The following is a 26,647-nucleotide window of genomic DNA, read 5'->3' on the forward strand; positions in this document are numbered from 1 at the left end:
GCAGCCCCAAAAGTCCGCGCGGACCTTTTAATCCGGCCTGCGCATGTGGCTGTCAGGATGTGTGTAGGCGGGGCAGCGTGCCGAACGTGAGGGGAGGGGAGCTAGGCTCCTCTCACAGTCCGCCCTGAAGACCCGAACGGCGCGGGAAGACAGCGAGAGGAACGCAAAAGGTAAGTGAATTGACACGGGGGACTTGGCTTACTAGAAGGGGGGGGGGGGGGGGAATAGTACTGTGGGGGATGAAATACTATATGAGGGATGAAATACTATATGAGGGATGAAATACTATATGAGGGATGAATTACTATATGAGGGATGAATTACTATATGAGGGATGAAATACTATATGGGGGGATGAAATACTATATGAGGGATGAAATACTATATGGGGGATGAATTACTATATGAGGGATGAATTACTTTATGAGGGATGAAATACTATATGGGGGGATGAAATACTATATGAGGGATGAAATACTATATGAGGGATGAAATACTATATGGGGGGATGAAATACTATATGAGGGATGAATTACTATATGAGGGATGAAATACTATATGGGGGGATGAAATACTATATGAGGGATGAAATACTATATGGGGGGATGAAATACTATATGAGGGATGAAATACTATATGGGGGGATGAAATACTATATGAGGGATGAAATACTATATGAGGGATGAATTACTATATGGGGGATGAAATACTATATGAGGGATGAAATACTATATGAGGGATGAAATACTATATGGGGGATGAAATACTATATGGGGGATGAAATACTATACGGGGGATGAAATACTATACGAGGGATGAAATACTATACGGGGGATGAATTGCTATGGGGGATGAATTACTATATGGGGGATGAATTACTATGGGGGATGAATTACTATATGGGGGATGAATTACTATGGGGGATGAATTACTATGGGGGATGAATTACACTATGGGGGATGAATTACACTACGGGGGATGAATTACTATATGGGGGATGAATTACTATGGGGGATGAATTACTATATGGGAGATGTATTTTCAGTTTTAAAAATGTGGCTCTCAAAATAAATTTCAATCATGGTTTTGGCGAGATTTGGCTCAGTTGAAAAAAAAGGTTGCCCACCACTGGCCTAGGCGATCAGACCGGAAGTGGGAGCGATTACCTGTCAAATCCGGGTACCTGCTCTGCCCCCCAAAGGTGCCAATCCTTAATGGGGAGCAGGGGAGCAGTCCTTAAATCTGAACCTCCCCTTTTGGATGGAGCTCCGCTTTAATGATGAATGAGAGCTGTTGCATGTTGTTGTATTCTAAGCCCAGGTCAGCATGATAACACATTTTCATGACATTCTGCACTCAGAGGAAGTGGGTTGAATGATGCTGGCTGTCATTCAACTCACAAAACTAGCAGCATCTAGAAGCAGAAAGGAATTACTGTAGGGGTCATCTCTCAGTTGAAGGTGATTATTGAAGCATAAGCTTTTTTAATGTTTTTCTTTTTCAGATCTATTCATGTTTATTTTATTTTTTCATTGCGATCAACAGGGGATCTGTGAACAGATACCCTGCTGAATCGGAGCAGAACGCAACAGATGTCACTTTTGTGTAATCCCTATATGTTTAGTTTCTTTCTCCTTCTTGCACATGGAACTTTACAGAACCATGTTAGGCCTATGGGCAGGCAGATGTAAATGGACAACCTGTCATGTTTAGGTCCAAAAAACTGAAAAGGACGCACACTTTTTCTGTTTATTTTTCAGGACCTAATCAGACATTTGAAAAGCAGTACACTTCTATTTTAAGGTCAGATAAAATCCCCAATATTTATCAGATCTGTATCCCACCTGTGATGTACTGTACATACGTGTGATATGTGTGAGCTGCCTCCAGTCTCACACCTAGCAATCCCAGCCCACCTTCTCTCCAGATCTATTCCTGTCAATGTCCTTAGGCACCCCTTCTATCTCTGTCTTTATCCGCAGCCTTATTATGATAGGTGAATCCATAAAAGTGATCCGTCATCTCCTATATAATGCATTACTGTCTTTACAAATGGCTCCCACCAAGAACTAACATGAATAATGTGGAGCTTTCCTTCATCACCCAACTGTTGTATTCAAGGAGAAGAAAAAAAAAATGTCATGTGTATATTTTGCCATCTTTCTTCTTAAATGTATTCCACTTCACTCAACCCTCATAGCAACTTCGGGCATAAAATAGTTTCCTCGCAGACGCACAACTGACTGCGCAGATAACGGATGCTGAAAATTAATGGAGGCTTTTAGCGTTCTGCATGATAACTTTCACGCAGGCTGTACATCAAGGAGACGCATTAGCAGATACAATTAGACAATTATCATCTGGTAAACAAAGCTACAGATGGAAAATTCAATGTACTTGTGCGCATCAATGTAGAATTTCTACTGCTCGAAGCAAACCAGCAGAACAGAGTTCAACATGACAAATAAACACTAGTTGGGAAAAAAAAAATCTTACAGCAAACCTAAAGAGGGGTTCCCCCAAAAATGGATTTCTGGAACTAAACTGAATCTGAGCACCATAAACTAAAAACGCTATTTAAAGCGGAACTTTGCGCATAACGACTAGTTAAAACATTATGTTGTTTAGAAAGGAGCACATATTCCACCTTAATAATGATGCTACAAATATTAGTGTGTGCTGCAAATTGCCTCCAGCATTGCTCCTGTTACTTTTTTCTGGAGGCTGCCATTTTGCTGAAACCCAGAGCCCCTGAGCAGCTGCCAGTCTCTAGGTTGTCATTACTGGATTTTAAAACTTATTTTTAATGTTTTACATAGCTATAGCTGCAAAGGGGACCAGCCTGAAGTGATCTAGAAGGACTTAATTTTCTGACTAAAGTTCCACTTTAATTCGTTTTTATTATTCAAAGCAAACTCACCCATCCATCCATGACTTAATGCTTTATTTTGTTGAGAAACTGCTATGAAAAACACCCTAGTGGTATTTCTAGCCACGACCACCTTGAGTAATGGCAGATGATTCATGTAGCATTTACTTTCTGGAATTTATCTGCCCTTAGCTCAGGCATGCAGGCAGGAGGGTGTGCTTAGCCGTGAAAGTCCCTTCTACACTCCTCCAGATTAAAGAAAAAATGTCCATGAAGACTCCTGGCATGTATGACATAATATTGGCCTAGGCTAGAAACCAGGAAGCAACCAATGAAGAAATGTAAAAAAATAAAGTTTAAAGTGGTTGTAAACCTCAGACATGAAATATGAACAAAGCATATCTCTCTATAGTGTGTACCTGTCTCTATCTAGAGCACTAAGTGTTATTTCTCTCTGCTGCTTTGTTGCTCTGCTATCAGCATGAGTCACTTCTGACAAGTTATCCTGACACCAAGAGAAAATTGATGATGGGAAGTACCTTCAGCAGATATACAGCCTCATCTCTGTTTCTGTGAGCTGTATAGTGGGGGGGGGGGGGTTGTCCCTTCCTTCCAATCAACTCTCAGAGCTCTCCTCACTGAGCTCTGCAGTTTGTAATTTCAGATCTTCACTCCCTTTTTCCCAACAGCTCAGACAAGCTTTATAACATATAAAATGGTATAAAGTGAGTGCTCCTAGAAAAGCAGCTAAAGCACTAAAGGTAATCGCAGTATACCCATAAAATGACAAGTAAAACAGAGTGCAGCGCTAAAATATATAAAGTGCAAAAGAAAATGGTCCATGATTAATATATTGATTCATATGAACAAGTCCCAAAGATAGCTGATGAAACCAGGAAACAATGGAAAAAATGCGCACTCACCGGACGCGCATGGAAAATGCGCATATAATTAATATCCACTGGAATCTTTATAGTAGATGAAGAGGGTAAACTTCAATCTGTAGGTCAATCAGCCTGGGAAAATATATAGGAAGTCCGGAGGTCCCCTTAAGGATGGTATGGTGCTCAGCCAGAATCCAAAGCTCCATCCCTCTGGTGGTGGTGGGTCAAACTACAGGAATCCTGCAAGTTGATTTAGCTCCCTTCTTGCTGCAGTCCTGTTCCCGTCTCATGTTTTTTTCTGTGCTCATCTATTTATATATTTTAACGCTGCACTCTGTTTTACTTAAGCTTTATAACATATTGTAGAGAAAAGAAACTTGCAGATAAACAGGTACAACTTATGTAGGAGGATTTGTTTATTTACTCACTTCACAGGGCATATGTAAGGGTTTACAACCAGTTTAAAACAAGTAAATATAATATACCTTCATTTGTATTTACTAAGGCTAGCAGAATAAGGAATAAAATAGTTAAAGTTGATTGCTAGAGCTTAGTGCATATTTGCTGAACCTGGACCCCAGCTCAGCGATCTCCCCCCACCCCCAAGATGGACATCACAGTATGACAGTTTAGCTGCAATACAAGCCACTTGTGCTATCTTTGGGTTTTCTATATAATCCACTAGAGGGCACAGGGCATGTAAATCATTTATAATGCACTCTGTAATGAATTCTTCATGAGACCATAGTGAACTTTTCAATAATGAAAAAAAAATCATGACATGTTACAATATACTGAAAAATTATATTTTGTTTCAGAAAAGCCCCATCTTTTATAATTAAAAGGTCATCCAGGAGATCCAGTTTGGTGACCTAAATTGCCATCACCAGTCTCCTTCAGGCAGGTGGAAGCATGTCCTCAGTGTGCTCTCCCATCATGATCAGACTGCAGCATTGTAACTTTACAGACACAAGGTGAGAGGATGCAGCAGGGGCTGATCAGTGTCAGGCGTGTGCACACGGGAACCAAGATTTATATAATTGTGTCAATTCTAAGCCAGCATCTTAGTGCAGGAACTAGAATGATAACCCATATTAGTAACTGAATAAAGATGGAGCCAAAAAAAGCATATTAAACAGATTGTAAACCCTTACATATACCTTACATATGAAGTGACTAGCCTCAGGTGATACATAGAGATGAAACAAATCCTCCTACATAAATTGTGCCTGTTTATCTGCAGCCATATCTCTTCTTTACATCAGTTCTAAGTGTACTGTTTGCACAGCATTTCTGATCAACCGAAATGCTGTGCAAACTGTTCAGAATTTCTGATCATCAGAAGGCAAGGGATAGGAATCTGATGTCACACACTGGACAGTACAGCACAGAGAGAACTGAGTGCAATCTGAGACCAGAAAGTAGGAAATGGACACACCTCCCTCTACACAGTCTCATAGGGAAACATGCACAGCTAAGGCTGCCAATCACAGGCTGTGCACAGGAGCTACCCTCCCCATCCCCCTGGATCCCTTGAAGTCAGCATTACCTGTCAGAAATGACTTGTGCAGATAGATGAAAATAGAGACAGCAGACAAAAAATAACACTCAGTGCTTTTGATTGAGGCAGGTACACACTACAGACCAATATGCTTTGTTCATTGTTTTCATTTCAGAGGTTTTCAACCATTTTAGGGTATTGCCAACGGGAGTACTGTGATCTCTGTGAGAGGTAATAAATGCCTGCAAGTGTTACACTTACACATTACTTAGCAAGAACTTAAAGATCAACTTTAACATCCTTTAGTTTGGCTGGACCCCCTTCTGATATCATCATTTTTGTATTTCTGGCAGGTGTGCCAAAGGGCTCTACCCAGTCCATGGGTCCTGGCAGAGCCCTCCGACACATCTGCGCACGCACATGGAATTCTCTGTATGTGTTCAAATACTGCAGTTTTGGGACTATCATAAAAGCCTGTCTTTGTGCATGTGCGGGGAAACCTGTGCATGCGCAGATGTGCCGCAGGTTCTTCTGGAGTCTGAACCCCCTGCAGCGGCACATCTGTGAATGCATAGATTCTTTTGGGGGGAACAAAAATTATTCTTGCAGCTTTACAGTACAGTAAAAAAAATCAGATCCAACTGTGATGATGCGGGGAGAGTAGGCAGGGCAAATTAAAGAATCCCTTGGGAACATGTTACATGTTCCACCCATTTTTAGAGAGGAACATGTAACATGTTCTCACTGTTGCAAACTCTACCCAATAAACCACCTTTAGTGACAGCGAGTCGGGGATTTCCTCCCCAAATTCACTGTCGCAATGCTTAACAGGCTCCTAATAAAATAATAATAATAATAATAATAATAAATGCCAGCAAAAAGAAGTGTATTTATTATTATTTTTTTAAAGGGGAATGTATCCTCTAAAGGTAGTTTATGGTGAAGGTTTGCTTTAAGTTCAAACAATATATCTAATGCTAGGTTAACTGTATGCTTTGTTTACTTCTGCCAGCTTGTACATCTTGTAGTGAATATTTCCTAGCCCTATTGTGACTGCTATATGACTCTATAAGGTTTAATTTACTAAAATTGGAGACAGCAAAATCTTGTGCAGCTCTGCACAGAAACCAATCAGCTTCCAGGTTTTTTTTGTCAAAGCTTAACCACCGGTTCACATCTATGCGGCCGTGCGGACTGTGTTTTGCACAGGCACGAGAGCCCATTCATTTGAATGGACTCCCGTGCCCGTGACATACAGGGAAGAAGTCCCTGCACTTCTTCCGAAAACGCAGCCCACACGGGAACCATAGTTCCCAGTACTGTTGCGTTTTCCAGTGCGGGCGGTGTGCCATTAGAATTAATGACACCATCCCGCGGGTCCGCATTTCTCTCTGCGGGTGGTGCGGATGCACAGATTTTCGTGCGGATCCGCATCGGCACCACCCGCACAGATGTGAACCTAGGGTCATTGAACAAGCTGAAGATAGAAGCTGATTGGCTACCATGCACAGATGCACCAGATTCTGAGTGTTCCAGTTTTAGTAAATCTCCCCCATAAGTGCAAATATAAAAGTCCCCTTACTGTTAGAATGCTGAAAAATACTAGGAATGTGCAACTGTGTGCTCCTAGTTCTCAGTTATGCTGTGAAACAGACAAAATAGTCATATATGTACACCGCGTTCCAAATTATTATGCAAATTCTATTTTAGTGTCACAAAGATGAAATATTTTGTTTTCCAGTTTAACTCATGGATGGCATTGTGTGTCAGGGCTCCATTGATCAATGAAAACAATCTCGGACACCTGTGATAATTAGATTGGCCGGTGAGCCCAATTTAAGGAAAAACTACTAAAGGAAGGTGTTCCACATTATTAAGCAGAGCACCATTTTCAAGCAATATGGGGAAGAAAAAGGATCTCTCTGCTGCCGAAAAGAGTAAAATAGTTCAATGCCTTGGACGAGGTATGAAAACATTAGATATTTCATGAAAACGTAGGCGTGATCATCGCACTATTAGGAGATTTGTGGCTGATTCAGAGCACAGATGGGTTCGTGCAGATAAAGGCACATTGAGGAAGATTTCTGCCAGATTCATGCATCGTATCAAGAGAGCAGCTGCTAAAATACCATTACATAGCAGCAAACAGATATTTGAAGCTGCTGGTGCCTCTGGAGTCCCACGGACATCAAGGTGTAGAGTCCTCCAGAGTCTTGCAACTGTGCATAAACCTTCTATTCCGCCACCACTAACCAATGCTCACAAGCAGAAACGGCTGCATTGGGCAGAAAAATACATGAAGACTAATTTTCAAACAGTCCTGTTCACTGATGAGTGCCGTGCAACCCTGGATGGTCCAAATGGATAGAGTAGTGGATGGTTGGTGGACGGCCACCCTGTTCCAACAAGGTTGCAACATCAGCAAGGCGGTGGTGGAGTCATGTTTTGGGCCAGAATCATGGGAACAGAGCGGGTCGGCCCCTTTAGAGCCCCCGAAGGTGTAAAGATGACCTCTGCAAAGTATGTGGAGTTTATGACTGACCACTTTCTTCCCTGGTACAGAAGGAAGAACTATGCTTTCCGTAATAAAATCATCTTCATGTATGACAATGCACCATCTCATGCTGCAAAGAATACCTCTGCATCAATGGCTGTTATGGGGATAAAAGTAGAGAAAGTCATGGTGTGGCCTCCATCCTCCCCTGACCTCAATCCTATTGAGAACCTTTGGAGCACCCTCAAGCAAAAGATCTATGAGGGTGGGAGGAAGTTTACATCCAAACAGCAGCTCTGGGAGGCTATTCTGACATCTTGCAAACAAATTCAAGCAGAAACTATCCAAAAACTCACAAGTTCAATGGATGCAAGACTTGTGAAGCTGCTATCAAATAAGGGGTCCTATGTTACAATGTAATGTGACCTGTTCAAATGTTTAAAAAGTTAAAATGTTGTTAAAAGTTTGATTGAAATAGCTTTTGATTTCAGTAAATATGCTGCAAACACAACAAATTACAATTTTCAGTTCTTTACAACCTATAAAGTGTTTTGAAACTTACTGTGCGGAATAATTTGGAACAGTGCATTGGAAGTTTTTTATGTTTAAAAAAAATACTGTTATCATTAGGAGGTTTGTTCAATAAATTTGAATTGTACTCTTAATAGTTGAGAACATGAGAATTATGCTGACTGTTATTTACATCAATTATTTAGGTAAATGAGAAAAATATAATTTGCATAATAATTTGGAACACGGTGTAGTGTCTAGTTACTGACGCCTACCAATGCTACTAAACTTGGTTTTGGCATTCAATTTTCAAGAACACCTCTGGCCACAAAAGGGTTAACCTTTGCATTCCAATCTACAGTCAGCTATCATTTTCTAAAACTGCCAAAATATTCAAGCATGGCAATTTTCCTCTATAGATGGGACTTTTCTAGAATTCTCAATGACCTGCTCGTATAATTGGTTTGCTCAGGCTACACATAGTTTGAGGTGAAATTTCAGGAACAGAGAGCGAGAGGAAACCTTCTCAAAAATGACCCAGATCTAACCCTTATCCATTCTGTCTAAAAAATTCATTTTTTTAATAGAATTAAATGACAAAATAGAATGTACAGTATACCAGTTATATTTGCTATGTTTTTTTTTTTAACAAAAGCCTAGTTTTTCTTTAAAGCATGAAATATGTATTCATCATGTTATGTATATACAGTGGTATCTGTCATCTGTAGTACAAGAATTCACAGAGTAAGTTTAAGTGTATTTTATTATACGAATAAAGCAATCAAATGTGTTCAAATACCTCTGCCTCCAGCTGGCATGAATGCCAAATGCTATATTGACTGACTACTGTACTTCCGTACAATGGAACTCAAAGTTTGGAGGCGCTCCAAAACAGCGACCCAGAGGGAATATAAAGTTGTATTTATTTAATCATACAATATAAAGCAAACTGAGCAACAGCAAATACTGTATACAGTTGAGTGATATATACAATATGTCTGCTGTATCCAAATGTGTTGCAATTCTGTAGACACAATTGTGTGATTTACACACGTCTGCCATACTGCACAGCCCAGTAGGTGACACACTCGTTTACTGGTTCAGCGATGCAGTTTTTGGTGTCACCAATGTGCATTCACTCTGTCTGTATCACAATGTTTAACTTCTTCTACTTTTAAATGTATTGATTAATTGCTTTACAGTACTTGTAGCTACAGAGGTCAGTGAGGGTATGTTCTAAAGCTCATTTACTTCTTGTTAATAATATGTCAATGTATTAAACAAAAAGAGATGGTGTAGTGCTACATAAATAAATACAAACTACATATACATCATATAATGGTGAATAAAAGTGAAAAACAACACACGAGGTCCTATATTTGGACCAAAACAGTGACCTATAAATGATAAAATACACAAAAATACAGACCCGATCCCTATTCTGGGATACAACCACAAAATGCAAAGTGAAAATTGCAAAAAGTCCAATATATGTGAAAAAACAATCCAGATGCTTCACTGCTTCTGAGCATGCAATATATACAGTGTGGGTACACAGGACACCGATAAGTGTGGTTAAAACTCCCAGGAGATCGGGTAGTAAAGAGTGCACATACAGGAAGGATCCAGGGGTGATCCAAAAGGCTCTATGGCCCCTTGGGGTTGCCGATTGGAGATGAGAGGCCATTGTAGCCAATGAAGGATCACTTATCGGTGTGCTGTGTACCCACACTGTATATATTGCATGCTCAGAAGCAGTGAAGCACTTGGATTGTTTTTTCACATATATTGGACTTTGTTGCAATTTTCACTTATTTTATATAATATGTTTTTGTTTTTGTATTAGTGTGTTTTTACACTTTTTGCACAGAGTGTATATATATATGCCTCATTAGGGACTCACAATATACACGTGTTATTGTATACTATTTAGGTTTTGTGTCCCAATATTGGGAATCATGGGTCACATTTTTGTGGTTGTATCCCAGAATAGGGATCGGGTCTGTATTTTTGTGTATTTTATCACTTATTTATAGGTCACCGTTTTGGTCCAAATATAGGACCTCGTGTGTTGTTTTTCACTTTTATTCACCATTATATGATGTATATGTAGTTTGTATTTATTTATGTAGCGCTACACCATCTCTTTTTGTTTATTACATTTATTTCACCTATGGGTATAGGATTAGGTGTCAGCTGCTTTGTGTGGTATTTAGGTACATACTGAGCGCAGGGGGATTTTTTCCATATTTAATAATATGTCAATACTTGAATGTCCATAGCCTGGTCACAGCTGAACTACAGTCAGCTAAAAATAATCGCCTTTTTTTTACCCCACTCCTCTTCCCCTCACTGCAAGAGGCAATTTTATCTAGGGGTAATGACTAAGGTGAAATATTTATATTTATTCCAGCTTGCCTGGCAATCAGCATGCTTCTCCAGTCTTTGATACTCCCAGAATGTAGGAGGACATTCAGTTTTCTCAGTAGGACCCCTGGACCCACATTATACAAAACATCGGAGAGATGCAGATGGTCGATCAACAAAGAGAAATGACTTTGGTGGACTGGTTTTATTGTGGGGAGGAAACATGCAGGAGCATGAAATAAGATAAATATTGGTATTTATTTCATAACACCCTCAGGGGCGGACTGACAACTCATGGGGCCCCCGGGCAATAGGGGATCATGGGGCCCTTGTGTCCTTGTCCATACCCAAAAAAGCCTATGAAAAAGCCAATGAAAGGTACCAGGGGCATCTTATGGGGCCCCCTACTAACCCCAGGCCCTCGGGCAGTGCCCTAGTGCTCGAATGGTCAGTCCGCCCCTGAACACCCTATAGCCCTGGTACCCAACATGCAGGCTGCAGGTGGCTAGTAAACCCCCTTTATGCAGTCTGCCATGTGCTGGGTGGGGTCTGCCACCTGTTGAGTACCTGAGGGCAGCAGAGCAATAGTGGGGTGCTGGGCACTGAAATCTTCTCTGCCTATAGACTGTATTGTCAGGCAGAGTGATCACCACTCAACAGTGCAAGTCACGTTCCAGCCTTGGGGAGATAGAAAGCAACAAGGGAGAATGTGATCAAGTAAGTGACAACTAGGGTTGCCACCTCAACCCTTCAAAACCAAACACATATTAATTACACAGGTTCTGAGGCCAATATATTGCAGATAAAGCACTAGGTGAGTTTAATTGCCACCTTAATCAGCCACAGAATCTTTGTAATTAATCTGTGTTCAATTTTAAAGTGATGAGGTGGCAATCCTAGTGACCACCAATGCTGTGAGGTTATATTTCACTGCCACTGACCATTGTTTTGACTGCCACCAATACTGGAGGTTATTATTGTGTCCATTGACACCAATGCTGGGGGGGGGGGTATTTTTGTGTCCACTGGCACCAGTGCTGGGGGTTATTATTGCTGCCACTCACCACAATGCTGGCAGATATTATTACAGCCACTAACACCAATGCTGGGGGTTTTGATTGCGGCCACTGTCTCCAGTGCTGGGGGGGGGAGTATTACTTCCAATGACATCAGCGCTGTGGGTTACACTTACTGACTTTAACACCAATTCTGGGGGTTACTATTACCCCAATAACAGCAATGATAGGATTTATTTGGCTCCCACTTTCTTATCAGTGTGCATTATGACACACTGCAAAAAATGCATCAGAATCCAAATTTTGGTGTGTTGAGGTGTGTTATAGCTCATTGATACTGTACTGAACACCTCCAGGTTGGCGTATTTTGTTGAATTGGAAAAAAACAAATGAAAATTACAGCAATGGCAGATTGACATAAAAAGGTTTAATTAATATTAATCTATATTTTTAATAACATTATGGCTTGTGTAACAATTTATATTCCCTATATTTTTTTTAAGCAAAAGTGGAATTCCCCTTAGTTTGACCTTTCCCATTTATTTCTGTCTTTATATCAGAAAGTTGACAATCCCTAGTTACTATAGGTTTCTTCCCTTTGCATATTTTCATTGCCCTCTCTCCTGCCTAATGACTATCCACATGTAATTTGCTGATTTGTATATGCAGGTGTATATTATCGGAGGAAATTGGCAAGCAAGATAATTAAAATTATTTTGACTATACAGCATAACCAGGAACACATGTGACATATTTTAATATCTGTTAATGTTCAGCACAAGTTAATAAATTGCAATTAAGGATGTTCTAAATAGAATCCTGCAAATTACTCAGAAAAAAGCTGAGGATGAAGTAATGACAGAGCTAAATTATCCCTTTTTGTTCCGGATGTTCTCAAAGAAGTTTCAGGGACCACGGAAAGGTCAATATTAATAGGATTATTAAGCCAAATGTTTAAGTAGTTTGTTTGAGAGAGAGTGTGCAAAAGGATCATTAAAAAGGTGTCATGCAGAATGAAGAAACTGAAAGCTAAACGACAGGTTCCATTATAAAACACAGTATATAGGCACTGGGCAGATAACAGTACAATCTGTAGTAATAAATAAAGGGTGGATTGACTAAAATTGGTGCACTCAGAATTTGGTGCAGCTGTGCATGGCAGCCATTCAGCTTCTAGCTCCAGCTTGTTCAATTAAGCTTTGACAATAAAACCTGGCAGCTCATTGGTTTCTATGCAGAGCTGCACCAGGTTATGCATTGTGCAGTTTTTAGTAAATAACCCCAAATGTGTAACTTAGTGCTGCAGAGCTGCAGAGCTGCAGCCCCAAGTCAAAAGCTAAAAAAATAAAAAAAAGTATTCTAGTGATTTACATTACCAACAGGAAGGCAGCTACCACTTGAGATGTAACAGCAGTTTCTTGGACTATGTGTCACATTGGTGTGCATGGGCTCTTGTGAGTTGAGTTGGGTGTAACATTGACACAGTGTTGGGTCAAACAGTATCCTTGTGAGATACAACTTCCAAACTTCTTGTGCCTTAGAGGCAACACGATACAATCTGATCAATTGTCTGAAAGGAGAAACTGGTCAAATCCAGCTGTATTTTCAAAAGTATGAAGGCCAAAGTGCACAACCCTTGGGTAACTCCACCAGTAGTATATGATGTATGGACAGGCTGAGTTGCTTTAACCTGATAACCAAGAGGATGGACATGGACCAAAATGAATTTGCCTTAGAGGCAATAACATACAATATGGTCCAAGGGGAAACAGGGCAGATCCAACTCTACACTTTTGACTTTCTTAAAAGAAACCTGTACAGAGAGAAATACAGAGACTTCCATTGCTGACCTCTCCTTATGAAAATGCTAGGTTTCTTGTTGCAATGCCCATCTGATATCTTTTTTTATTTTTTTAAATACTGTCCCAGAAGAAGCATGCAAATTATTCCTGAACCCGTAAGTCTTAACGTGTTTTAACATGTTTATTATGGGTCAGTGACATATAATGTACTCAGTCGAGAGAGAGACAGATAATTACTGTTTTTAGAAATAAGTCGGCAAAGCAAAGCAGTTTTTCTCTTTTGTGAGGATCAGCTAGACAGAACATGCAATCTTCAGAAAAATCCATCAAATAACACATTTATTTAAATTCTCCATAATGACTGAAACTTTTCTTTGTTATTGTCTTTTTTCAGGTTTGGTACACAGATTAAACCGGGGGGCATTAAACTGGTAAGAAGGGTAAGGTGTAAAGGTGAGAAAGAATGGAAAGCATGGTAAAAAAAAGGGGGGGGGGATGATATGGGGGTAGGACATGGGAAGGGGAGGGGTTAGGAGAGTAGAGGGTGGAAGAAAGGAGAGGGGAAAGAGGGGTTGCTTCTCCTCCCTCCAACGGGTTCCCTCCATGGTGAGTGTAAATTATAGAGAGTCTCTGTACATTAAGCATGGCGTCCAGATTTTAAATGATTTTCAGATTGATTTGTTAAAAATGCGATTAGGTGTTACATAAGTTGGATGTCAGAGACTATAGCATGCCAGTGTTTTATGGCTGGATCATTTTTTTCCAGAGTGCTGGTATGCGCGCTTTTTGCAGCATTCAAAAGGTGTTTCAGGAGTGAATTTTTATCACACTTAAACAACATTTGCGTATCCTGTAAGAGATAGGCAGAAGGAGGAAAGAACCAGGTAGTCCCAGAAAATGTGTAGAAGCAAGCCTTCGGCTTTGGGTAATGCCAACATAGGTGAGTATTTTGTAACCGTTTTCTCTGTAAATGTTTGCAAATCAGGCTTCATGAGCAAATAGTAGAATTCTATCTTTTTGGGTGGGAGAGAATGTCGTGCATATATTTTTTTTCCTTTTTGTTAGCAAGCTTGGATGTCATCTTTCTTCTTCCCTTTATCTATGTCTTCCTCGGTCTTTCTCTTCCTCCCTATATCTCCCTCCCCACATATCTTCTTCCCTCTATGTCTCACTTCATCTCTTCTTTTTTTACCTCTCTTTTTCTCTCTCCCTTCCTCTATCTTTCTTGATTTATTTTTTCACTTTCCCTTTGCTCTCTTTCGCTTTTCCTCCCTCTCTCTCTCTCTCTCTTTGATCCTCCTCTTTCTCCTAACTTTCTCTCTCTCTCTCCTCCATGTCCTGTCTTTCTCTTTCTCTTCCCCCCTCTAGGTCTCTCCTTCTCTCTCACCTTCTATTTCTCTTTATCCCTCTTTTCTTCCTCCCTTTATCTCTATCTTTCTGTCTTCATCTTTTTATCTATATTTTTCTCTATTACTCTCTATATCTCTCTTTCTTCCTCTCTTTATCTCTATCTTTCTTGCTTCATCCTTTTATCTCTATTTTTCTCTTTTCCTCTCTATATCTCTCTTTCTTCCTCCCTTTGTCTTTTTTCCCCCATTCCTTCTCTTCCTCCATCTCTCTTCTTTCTCACTATCTTCCTTCCCGTCTCTCTCATTCTGCCTCTCAGTAATACAGTATAACATTGCATTTAATACAACAGAAAAGTATCATTTGGTACAATAATAAAACAATGTACATTTTAATCTATTGTTTTATAATCCTCAAACAACTACTGCCATACACAGAAGAAAATAAGATCTAAAATTATCCATTCCATGTCTGCAAAATATGTTTGAACATGTGTTTGCATTTTTTATAATTCTCAACACATATGATACTAATTGCAGCTACAAGGCTATGGAGCCCCAAGACCACAACCATATAGAAAGTCAGTTTATGAGGAACAGAAGGCTTGAACCTGTGAAAAGCTGATATTGGTGTGCCAGTGTCTTTCATCTGTGTACCTGCATTTCCCTTTCATATGACTACTTAACAGTGTGTTCCGTAAATGCCTTGCTACATCTGCTATCAATGTTCTGCATGAAATAGTGGAAAATCCCCATGACATGGAATAATGGGCAATATCAAGGCTAAAGCAACCAAAGAGTACTATGGAAGGCCATCAAGACTTAAAACATACTCTACTCTCAAGAGAATGTCTAGGTTTACCACTGGGCCATGGAACAGTCTTAGACTAACAGTCATGGAATGAAACAATAGTCTAGAGTTTTCCCCAAGCCTTCTTTAAGGGCTCACCCTTGAAATGATCACACAGAAAAACAGCACATGCTCATACCTCTTGTTTCATAAAGAAAACACAGAAAGCATTCAATCTGATAAAACATCAGAGTTATATTATTATTTCTATTATTATTTTATCTAGTAGTCAGGTCATATTGGAGGTTTCGTATTCTAAGTCTGCATATTGTCTAATACAATTGTATCATGATTATATCCAGTGGTCAGGTCACGTTGGCGGTATTGTGTTTTAAGTCTGTATATTGTCTAATACAATTGAATTATGATCATATTTGGTGGGTAGGTCATTCCAGAGGTATCAAGTTCTAGGTCTGCATATTGTCTCATACACATGTATCCTGATTATGTGCAGTGAACAGGTCATGTTGGAGGTATTATATTCTACGTCTGTATGTAGTTTAATATAACTGTTTTATGATCATGCCAGTAGATAGGTCATGTTGAAAGAAATTTTATTCTACATGTGAATATTATGTAATATAACTGCATTATCATCATTCCAGCAGACAGATTAAAGTGAAGGTATAGTGATCTATATCTGTATACAGCTAGAGCAGCTTTTCTCAACCAGAGTTCCATAGAATACTAGGGTTTCTCCGGAGGTTGCTAGGGGCTCCTTGATCAATAAGCAGTTCCTGCCTCTCAAATGAGTAATCCCTAATGACAAGCAGGAGCGGACTGACCATTAGGAAACTCGTGGCACTGCCCGAGGGCCCGGGGTCAGTAGGGGGCCCCATTAGATGCCCCTGGTACCTTTTTCATAGGCTTTTTTGAGTTTGGGCAAGGACACAGGGGCCCCATGATCCCCTATTGCCCGGGGGCCCCATGAGCTGTCAGTCCGCCCCTGATGACAAGATAACTGTGGGGTGGGGGTTATTTCCTATGACCATGAATGCAAGCAGCATTCATGCCAGTGACCATCACAGTAAACTCTAGATATAGTAATTTAACCTATCTGAGCCCATAAAGTTATTTCAAGGGTTCCTCCATGTTAAAGCTGAACTTCCCTTAAAAGGGGAAGTTCCACTCTTTGTCACCCCCCCCCCCCTCCACTTTTGGAACTGTTCTTTTTTTAGGGGGAGTGGATACTTTGTTTTGTTAGGTACCTGCTCCCACTTCTGCTGGAATCGCATAGGTCATTTCAACAGACGTTCTCCCACCCTCTCCCTGCCCCAACCTCCTGGGACACATCACAGTTCTCAGGAGGCTGCAGGTCCATTCACAAAGCACACTGCAACTCCAGCATGCAGAGCGGGAGTCAGCTGTGAAGACACAAAGCCTCACAGCTGGCTACCAAAAGCAAACATGCCTGCACAGTATTTGTAGCTGCTGATTTTTAACTTTTTTTTTTGCCAGACTGAAGAACCTCTTTAAAAAGGTTGATAAAGGCTGAGCTAGAGAATAAATGGTCAGTATTATGATCATGTCCAGTAGTCAGTTTTGTTGAAGGTATAATTTCCCATGTTTGACAGAACTGTTTTAGTATTTTGTCCAGTGGTAGAGTCACATTGGAAATGTGTCCTATATGTTCTATATCTTTCCAGAGTGCAATACAGTTGTACTAGGATAAACTCCTAAGTTATGTTTCATTTTCCATACATATGAACTACATACTGTATCAGTGTACATACAAAAAACAAATATCTAACATCAAAATGTAGTTACATTGGAAGTCAAGGTACTTTTGTATCTGTATCAATTCTCATGTCCAATTGCCATGCCTTACCATGTTATAACTCTGTGGTCAGCATACTTGCTGTTTTTAGGCACTAAATTTCTGCCTTGATCAAGTAACAGTCCCTAAGGGCTTTGGTTGAGGCATCACAATAATGTAATCCTTAGCTTCCATTGCCTGGAACCCTCCAGTGACATCCTCTGATCATTTGCTGATAGACAGTTCAGTACCTCCCCATGTCATGTGAACCTTCTCTGAGTTATGTCACCTAGACTGTATTTTGTGAAATAGGAGACTGACCAGCAGGATCATGTTAGCTGGTTTTAGAAGACAAATTTACTCTTTTATGGTTTAATTTTATAGGTATTTAAAGAATTTTAACGCATTCAATTGGGGTTTAACTACTTAGCTGTGCCATCCTAGCTGTCTTGACTTACACTTTAAGCACAATCCACACAGAAGATATAGAATGCTTTGATTTTTGTTTTGTTAAAAATTTAAAAAAAAGAGGATGAGAAAAAGAGAAGTAACAGGAATGTAATCTTTCCTACCTCCATAAAGAGCTCTCTAGAACCTTCCCCGTGTCGGCATGGTAAAACTTGGTAAGTATGAGAATAACCTGCACATAAAGAAAGAAAAATATACATTAGATGGTAATCCATGATCCCATGTATTTAACTTTTTTACTTTAACTGTTTATTTCCCTTTCACCCCATTCCTCCCCCCCAACACCAAATTTATAATATACTAAATATAATTGACAATGCCTACTAAATAATGAAGCTGCTGTCACTGATGTCAACATAAAACATTGAACATTACTGTAGATTCAGGGTCTACATGTCTGCTGCCGACTGCCTTTTCACTATTTAGAGAGAATGTCTCTGTACTATATGATGTCATAGCATCAAAACACATGGTATCCCATAGCCATAGCAGATACCCCATAACAGCTAGAAAGGTTCTCACTAAATACAGCAGAATACCAAAGCTACCAACACCGCAATAAAAAATCAACATATATCAATGTTTTGGAAATGATGGCTACTATTGAGACAAAATGCAAACACTAAAGTATAACAATCGGCAACACTTTTTCTTTAGTTTTGGACAGAGTGGACAGGGATTAGCTACCTCTGCCCCCGTTAGGGAGATTCACCCTCTGTATTTGTCTGGTTTACTGTTATCATCAAACGTAAAAGTAAAAAAAAAAAATTGGGATTTTCCCCAGAACAGTAAGAGCGTGAAACGTTCCAATGGGGACACATGTTCTGGTGACCTAGGGGCCCCAAAAGATTCCTTTAATTTGCAGAGGTTTCCTCACTTCCTGTTTGGCTATGGGACAGGAAGTGGAAGTACATCTCCTCAATTGTACACAGATAGCACAAAAAAAACAATAGGTTATAACCCTGCTTACTCTATCCAAAATGAAAAAAAAGTTGCCTATATAAAAGTTTGCCTATATAGATCCACTTTAAAAGTTACTTTAAAAACCAAAGTATGTACTCAATACTATTTACACTTGCCTCCCAACTTTCCGAGGTTAGAAATAGGATAAAGTATGTAGACAGAGGTATCGCCCCACTGTAAGCCCCCAACCCCCCCACCACCACCACCACCAAATTTCCCAGTTATTCGAATCATGAAAAAATAAAATGCAAAAAAATTATGTTAAACCCACCATTCCTTTTTTTTAGCTCTACCTTTCCTTTATATTCCCTTTTCAAAAGAACAAAATGAATAATGTGAGGCCTTAAAGCTCTGTTGTGCTAATCAGGTGCTCACAGCTCTGCTGTGGCTGGCAAGTTTCTTCCCTGTTAGCTTTGAATTTGGATGTTGTTGTCTTATTGATTGCATTTTTTATACTGTAATTCAATAAAGCCCAGCCTTGCCCTTCCAACTAATAGTTTCTGTGTTTATTAGTAAGCAAGAAGGGGCAAGGGATTATCTCTTTAGCTCTGTATGTTCTTTGTCTATGCTTCTCAGCAGTCATAATTGAGAGTTTGAATGAAAGGTTTAGTGTGGTGTAACACTTTTGATAGTTAAATAATACATTGTATTATAGCAGACTAAAAATAGGGTAATTGAGAGCAAAAGAGGGATAGGAGGATTTGGTTACTTAAAGTGGAGCGAAAGGTAACATTTAAAAAACTGTGAGCAGGAAGCTCTTTGATTCAGAAGAGACATGCAATATCTCTTAATAACAAACTCCTGCCTGCTTTCACTCTTCTATTGAATGCACACTGAGCTGTGAATACGCAGCCCATCATGCATTCCTGGCACACTTGAGCTATACCAGAATGACGGACTTCCATGCACATGCACGGGATGATGTCATTACATCACTGGCCAATCATGAGGCCAAAAACCCTGCACCTGGAAATAGCCAGGGAGAAGATGACAGCAGCCAGTGCGGGATTTATCCGCTACATCGCTGCAATGAGGTGCTGAGTATTTCTTTGAGTTTAGTTCTGCTTTAGGAGCAGAGGCCTCCGATCTATGGCTCATGGACAACGTTCGGTACACTACAAGACTTTATCCAGTCTGCAGCTAGGGTCAGTGGCATATCCTCAATGTTCACAGACTTAAGATTCAGCTCAGCAGAGGTCGCCTATGATCTCTGCTTGCCTCCCCAGCCAAACCGTCTGCCCTTGCATTCTCCAAGGCAGATCTCTCTGTGTCCATCATACCCATGGTTGGTTGTTAGGACCGCCGGCATCCTAGCAACCAATGGCATGCTTGCCCCAGCATTCACAGAAGGACCAACGTTTCTCTGTCCAGACCTGTTCTGCCTCAAGGCTGCTGCCCTGCTGCCACAGTCACTCTGTAAGCATTACAGAGGTAAAGGAGACTTTAACTGGACATTGTTGGAGAGGAACTCTGATGGGACCTCTGATAGTGTTCTAATGTAAGAGAGACTCTATTGTAAGGGGGGCTCCACTGGGACCATGATATAAGGGCAGGCTCCAATGGGGACACTGATGTAAGGTATGGGACCCTGATGTAAGAGGAGACTCTGATGTAAGGAGGACTCTGATGAGACCCTTATGTAAGGGGGCACCAACGGTTACCCTGATAGAAGGGGGACTCTGATTGATGTAAGGTAGGACTCTGATGTGAACCCTGATGTAAGGGGGACTCTGATGGGGACCCTAACGTAAGGGTGATTCTGATGAAAGGGGAACCCGTATTGAGACCCTAATGCAGGGGGATTCTGATGGGGACCTTGGTGTAAGGAAAGGACTCATTCATTTATAAAAAGTGTTTTGGTTGCAAATATTTGTAAAATATATGATGTTGCCTTTGCACTAAAACGTTTGGAGATTCCTGCTTAAGAGAGACAGTTCATTTAAATGAAGAATATTTGGGAGCAATGTTTTCATGCCTACCTCAAAATATAAAGTTGTGGTATGGATTTGATATGTACACATTTCCTGCCTGTACCCATACACGGCACAAACTATGACAGCAAATGCGCCTACAGACTGGATGTGTGGCCTCCATACGGTCATTCTCATATCCGATCATTGTAGAGACATCTATGCCTGTACCATGCAGACATAAGTAGAGCTATGGGGGGGAAACCCAGGCACTTGCTTGTCTGGGGATGCCAGACCAGCCAGGAAAATCCATCCAAAGTTCGGCAATGAACAGCTGCTTTATGATCTACAATTAGGGGTGGACTGACAACTCATGGGGCCCCCGGGCAATAGGGGATCATGGGGCCCCTGTGTCCTTGCCCAAACTCAAAAAAGCCTATGAAAAAGGTACCAGGGGCATCTCATGGGGCCCTCTACTGACCCCGGGCCCTTGGGCAGTGCCCGAGTTTCCAAATGGTCAGTCCGCCCCAGTCTACAATACTGCGCTGAAGCATCTCACAAGAACTTTGCCTTTCTTCCCATGGATGAAAGCAGGTGTAAAAATATAACCTGATGGCTGATAACAGAGCCAGCCTGAAGAGAGCAGATGTTCCCGGAGATACACAGTGCATGGCAGTCCTGACCTGTATTATCTCCTTTGGCATATGATAGTGAGGACCTGTCATTTCCAAACACTAAAACTAAAAATGCTTGCTTCTTGTTCAGACCTGAAGAAGGAGCAAGTGCTTCTAAACACATCAACTGACCCTGTTCCTGCCCTGCCATTGGTTACCTGCCTGACTTCCTTGCTGTCCATGCTGGTTTCGGTGCCATTTTTAAAAAACTCTCTGCATTGCTGAACACTGACGGCTGCATCTCTGCTCATCCTGCACAACCAGGATCCATCTTCACATCACTGGCAGACTGAGGGCTTACCAAAGGCATTCCTTTACCATGCTATTATACTTCTTACATTTGTGAGTAGTTTCTAAACCTCTTGTTACCAATAAATCTCTAACTCTCTACACTGAGATTGGTGCCCCCGTGTGTCCGATTTATTTTCTACAAATTCTGCTTCGCTCTATGGGGAGCTGCCTTCACCATCCATCCACCACCTAGGACCCTTTGACTATGGACTTCCCCGTCTCCATTTGTCACTTCATCGCCACCTATTTTGAACTCATTACTATTGTACTATTATTCCCCTATTTGTATTTCTCCTTCTGTATCCATCATTTGTCACTAACCTATCTAGACTCTTTATGTGTGGTCCTCTCCCAGCACCGTTTTGTTTTTCCTTTGTACATTGAACAAAACAATGACACAAATTTGAGAACTTCCAGTGTAATAGTTTTGAAGTAGATATATGGCTAACAGTATACACTGTAACAATTTCATTGTTCTATCACCAAGATTTACTTATATCAATCTGGGACCATTTTCTGTTTCAATATTTTTATTAGGAAAGTTTTGTTTTAAGAATATAACAAGCTCAAAATACGCCCTCGCAGAGCAGAACAATAACACATAAACAGAGACATCCTGCTGACTTGTATTAGTCAAATAACAAAATGTCCAATGACATCAAGAAGGGACAGCAAAAAACCGAACCAAATAGCAGCAGTAATCCAACAATCTGGGACCATTTTACGCAGAATGTATAATTATTTAGGGACTGCTGTGTATATTACCATTAAGGCTTGGTTCACATATATGCATTTTGTGTTTGATGCTTTCTCCAGTGCTTTTTGAAGTTTGTTTTTCTTTTTTTATATATGCATTTTTCATGCATTTTTTACATGTTTTTAGCATTTTGCTTAAGTGGAATTTTTTTTATTGCTGGGCAGAATAAAAATGCAAAATGCATTCCATAGGAAACCATGTTAAATGGACTGTAGTGCGTTTCTGTAAAAAGCACTAAAAAACACATTGGTGTGAACAGAGCCTTAAGCCCAACTCCACTCTAAACATTTTCATGGGTTGAAATAGGAATGGTTAGAACGTCTGTCAAATTTGTATAACTATTATAAGGAAAAAATTACCCCTTGTCTGGATGTGATATAAGTATTACACTTTCAAAATAATAATAATAATAACATAATAATAATAACTATACATATCAATGAGAACTGATAACTTTGTTAAATAACTATTAATAACAAAATAAAGTGTTACTAAACCCGCAACAAGAAAATCAGTCTGTATATGCAGTAAAGCATTTGCTTGATATAATCACTGTGGAACCTAAGGGTTTAATCCTCTGCATTGTGTAAAAATGGTGTTTGATCCTGACTTGTCTGAGCCTCCCCTTCTTCCGGTGTCCCCAATCCATCTCCTGATAAGACATATCATGTGGAGACACTCAGCACATGCTCAGCTGGGTGTGTATTTCTAGAGAGGTCTTTTTTTAGGAGAGTGCATGTTATCAGCACAGGGCCAATCAGCACTGTCCTCCTAGAGCAGAAAGAAAACTCCTCTTACAAGCTTTAACCAGTGCTCTGCTGAACACTGATAGAAGTCACAAGACTGCTCTAACTGCTGATGAGAAAAGATATTTAGCAGTTTATATTTACTAAAATAATTGCATTTCCATGTTGTGTGTACTGTGGGAGACCAGATATAGTGAGTGCAGGGTCATGGGTTTAGTAACACTTTAAGATATAAAATGTTTTCTAGTTACCACTGATGTATAAAAGTTTTTTTTTTCAGTTTCTTCAATGGGAACTGTAAAAAAAAACTTTTATATCATGTGTCCTCACTAGGAACCCCCCTCCAACTTTCTGTCCAGGTGACAGGTGTAGGACAGAACAGGCAGTAAGGGGAAATGTTAATGGGCACACATAGCATAAATCTGCCCAAAATGTTAGAAAAAACATTGACTGAAGTTGGGTTTTAAGATTAACAAGAGTAGAGAATTGAGTGATTATTTAAATTATAACTAAAGGCAAAACTTGTTTTTAGTTTAGGATAGAATGGAGAGGGATTATAACACCTGTCAGTTTTTATTGATTTCTGTGCCCCCTGTCAGGGAGATTCAGAAGCTTCATCCTCTCAATTTGTCATATTTACTGTTATCACCGAAAGTGAAAGTAAAAGGAAATATCAAATTTTAGGTTGGCCCCAGAAAAGTAATAGAGGAAAAATCTTCAAATGGGGACACTAGTCCTGGTGACCCTGGAGACAACCAGGGATTCTCTCACTTTGGAGTGATTTCTTCCCATGGTCGTGAAGAGAAATCTCCACAATGGGACACAGATGATTAAAAAAAAAACTGACAGGGGTTATAGCCCTCCCTAACTCTATCCTAAATGAAAGCAAAAAGTTGTGCCTTTAATTCTATTTGAGTATGGCAGTGCTGCTCTTTAATTTTCCAATCAGAAGATTGGGGGTGTGTTCATGACCATGTGTGTTGTTGCTATTATGGAGGATGAAGGGTCCAGCTTTGCTGTCTAGATCACAGCACAGGTTGAACAATACAAACATTTAAAAACCTACTGGAAAGTAAAACTTAACCTAATATAGTTGGTGTATTTAGCCTCTTGTCTGGAGTTCTGGTGTAACCATTAGCCACCTGGCCTATAGCCGTTTGGCGGCGGCAAAAATGCTTCACCATTCCGGGTGCACGCCATTTGGCGTGCTCCCACACATGCGCAGTTCGCGCGATTGCAGAGCCGTGCAGCGGCGCGATCTGTCACCGGCCGTGTACCTCGGACACGGCCGATGACAGATCTGAGTACCGGCCCCCGTTGCTGGTGCCATGTGACCAATCACAGCAAGTCACATGACAGTTGTATACAATGGATGGCTTCATTCATGCCATCCATTGTATACTAGTGCCTAGCTGTGAATGGTCACAGCAGGTCACATGCACATGTTATGTGATTAGCTGTGGCCAAATCACAGCTAAGCACAAAGAAAAAAAAAAAAAAAAAAACCCAGAATGAATCGATTTCATTCTGGTAATTGCTTGCTTATAGCAAAGTAATTCTTTGCTATAAGCAAATTGTGTAAAAAAAAAAAAAATACTGATCACTTCCCCAAAGTAGTACAATGTTACTATGGTAACATTGTACTACTTTGGTCATAGTAAAATATGAAAAAAAAATCTTAACAAAAATAAAAAAAAATGTATTAAAAAATTCAAAATAATAAAAAAATAAAATAAAAAAAAAATATTTTTTTTTTCATACTGTCACCAGTCAGTGTCCCTGTTCACCGCCATGCCAGTTAAATGATGATGCTGTACTGCACTGGTGACAGTATGTAAAAAAAAAATTGTGAAAATAATTTTTTTAATTTTTAGAAAAATTATGACAAAAAAAATACAACTTCAAAAAACGCGCCATTCCTCTTATGAAGTACGTCGGACTGTCTACTTTGCAAAAAGGGGTCATTTGGGGATATCTGTACTGTTCTGACATTCTTGGACCTCAAGAAATTAGACTGGCTGTCAGTACTTCAGCATTGATCAATTTTCAGATCTATACCATAGTTTGTGAACTCTATAACTTTCCTACAAACTAAAAAATACATCCTAATTTGGGTTATTTTCACCAAAGACATGTAGCAGAATACATCTTGGCCTAAATTTATGAAGAACACTTATTTATTTACAAACGTTTATAACAGAAACAAAGAAAAACGTGTTTTTTTTCAAAATTTTCGGTCTTTTTTTGTTAATTTAGCAAAAAATAAAAACCCCAGCGGTGATTAAATACCACCAAAAGAAAGCTCTAGTTGTGTGAAGAAAATGATAAAATTTTAGTTTGGGTACAATGTTGTATGACCGCGCAATTGTCATTCAAAGTGTGAGAGCGCTGAAACGTGAAAAATGGCCTGGGCAGGAAGGTGTAAAATTGCCCGGTATGGAAGACCACATGGACAAACTCAACAATATAAGGCTGCTGTCAGATGGGTGATTTTACGTCTGTGGAATCACACCCTTGCTGGCCCAGAGAACTGCCTCATCTCGAAAATCTAGCAGTGGTAGCAATTCCATAGTGATAGACAAGAAGCCTTTTAGTGATCCTGCCATTCACTTAGCTATCTTTCCACTGCCAATTTGTCTCCAGCAGCAGAATCACCCACCTAACTTGATAATTCTAAAGGAAAAACAAAAAAGAAACAAAAAATATTTTAAAATTCAATTAAAATTGAAAAAGCAATTAAGATGATGCCGAATTGAAGTTTTACAAAACAAATATTGCTTTATTTCAGGGAGAACAGGGGATCTGTACAAACAATCTGTACCACCATCATTATAATGAATGACTAGTATAACAAAGACTTGAGCAAATAGAAAAGACAGGACTTCAATATTTCCTCACTTCAAATCTGAAATCCTACTGATTGAAGCAGATGAGTAAACAGAGCTACGTATTGTGCATTAGACTTATTCTCATATAATCTAGTAAACAAAGGTTACAAATAGAAGATGGATTCAAGGTTTTATTTTTAAAGGTTTGGAGTAACTATTTATTATCATTTTCAAGAAGAGATTAAATACTTCTGATTGTTTAATGTGTTGATCTCTTGTACTTAAGTTGTAGTCTCTTAAGTATCTTGGAAGGATAACTTCAACGACAAAAGAAAGCTAATATATATATGGCTGTTTTGTTGTTTTTTTAATGAATATTTATATAGCACTTTTCTTCCCAAAGACTGCAAGGGCTTTAACTGCTGTTGGGGCAGATGAAGAGACAGCCATCTTAGGTGCTCTGAAGAGAATATCATACTAAGGCCAGTTTTAGACATAGGCCAAATGACCTGCCATCATGTTTTTGTAGTGTGGAAGGCAGGGGCGGACTGACAACTCATGGGGCCCCCGGGCAATAGGGGATCATGGGGCCCCTGTGTCCTTGCCCACACTCAA

At 39.9% G+C, this 26,647-nt stretch overlaps 1 protein-coding gene across 2 annotated transcripts in view; it reads right to left on the bottom strand.

The window, feature by feature from the left end:
• Nucleotides 1–26,647, bottom strand: part of SORCS2 (sortilin related VPS10 domain containing receptor 2) — a 1,187,504-nt gene that overhangs the window by 793,855 nt on the left and 367,002 nt on the right. For both annotated transcript variants that reach the window (XM_089691582.1, XM_089691581.1), the window contains exon 2: nt 17,968–18,035. In XM_089691582.1, coding sequence (XP_089547708.1) covers nt 17,968–18,035 — 68 coding nt within the window. The remainder of the gene's footprint in view (nt 1–17,967; nt 18,036–26,647) is intronic.

This window comes from Staurois parvus, unplaced genomic scaffold (genome assembly GCF_062004578.1).
Source record: "Staurois parvus isolate SC_StPar_1 unplaced genomic scaffold, SC_StPar_1.0 ptg000564l, whole genome shotgun sequence".
NCBI lineage: Eukaryota > Metazoa > Chordata > Amphibia > Anura > Ranidae > Staurois > Staurois parvus.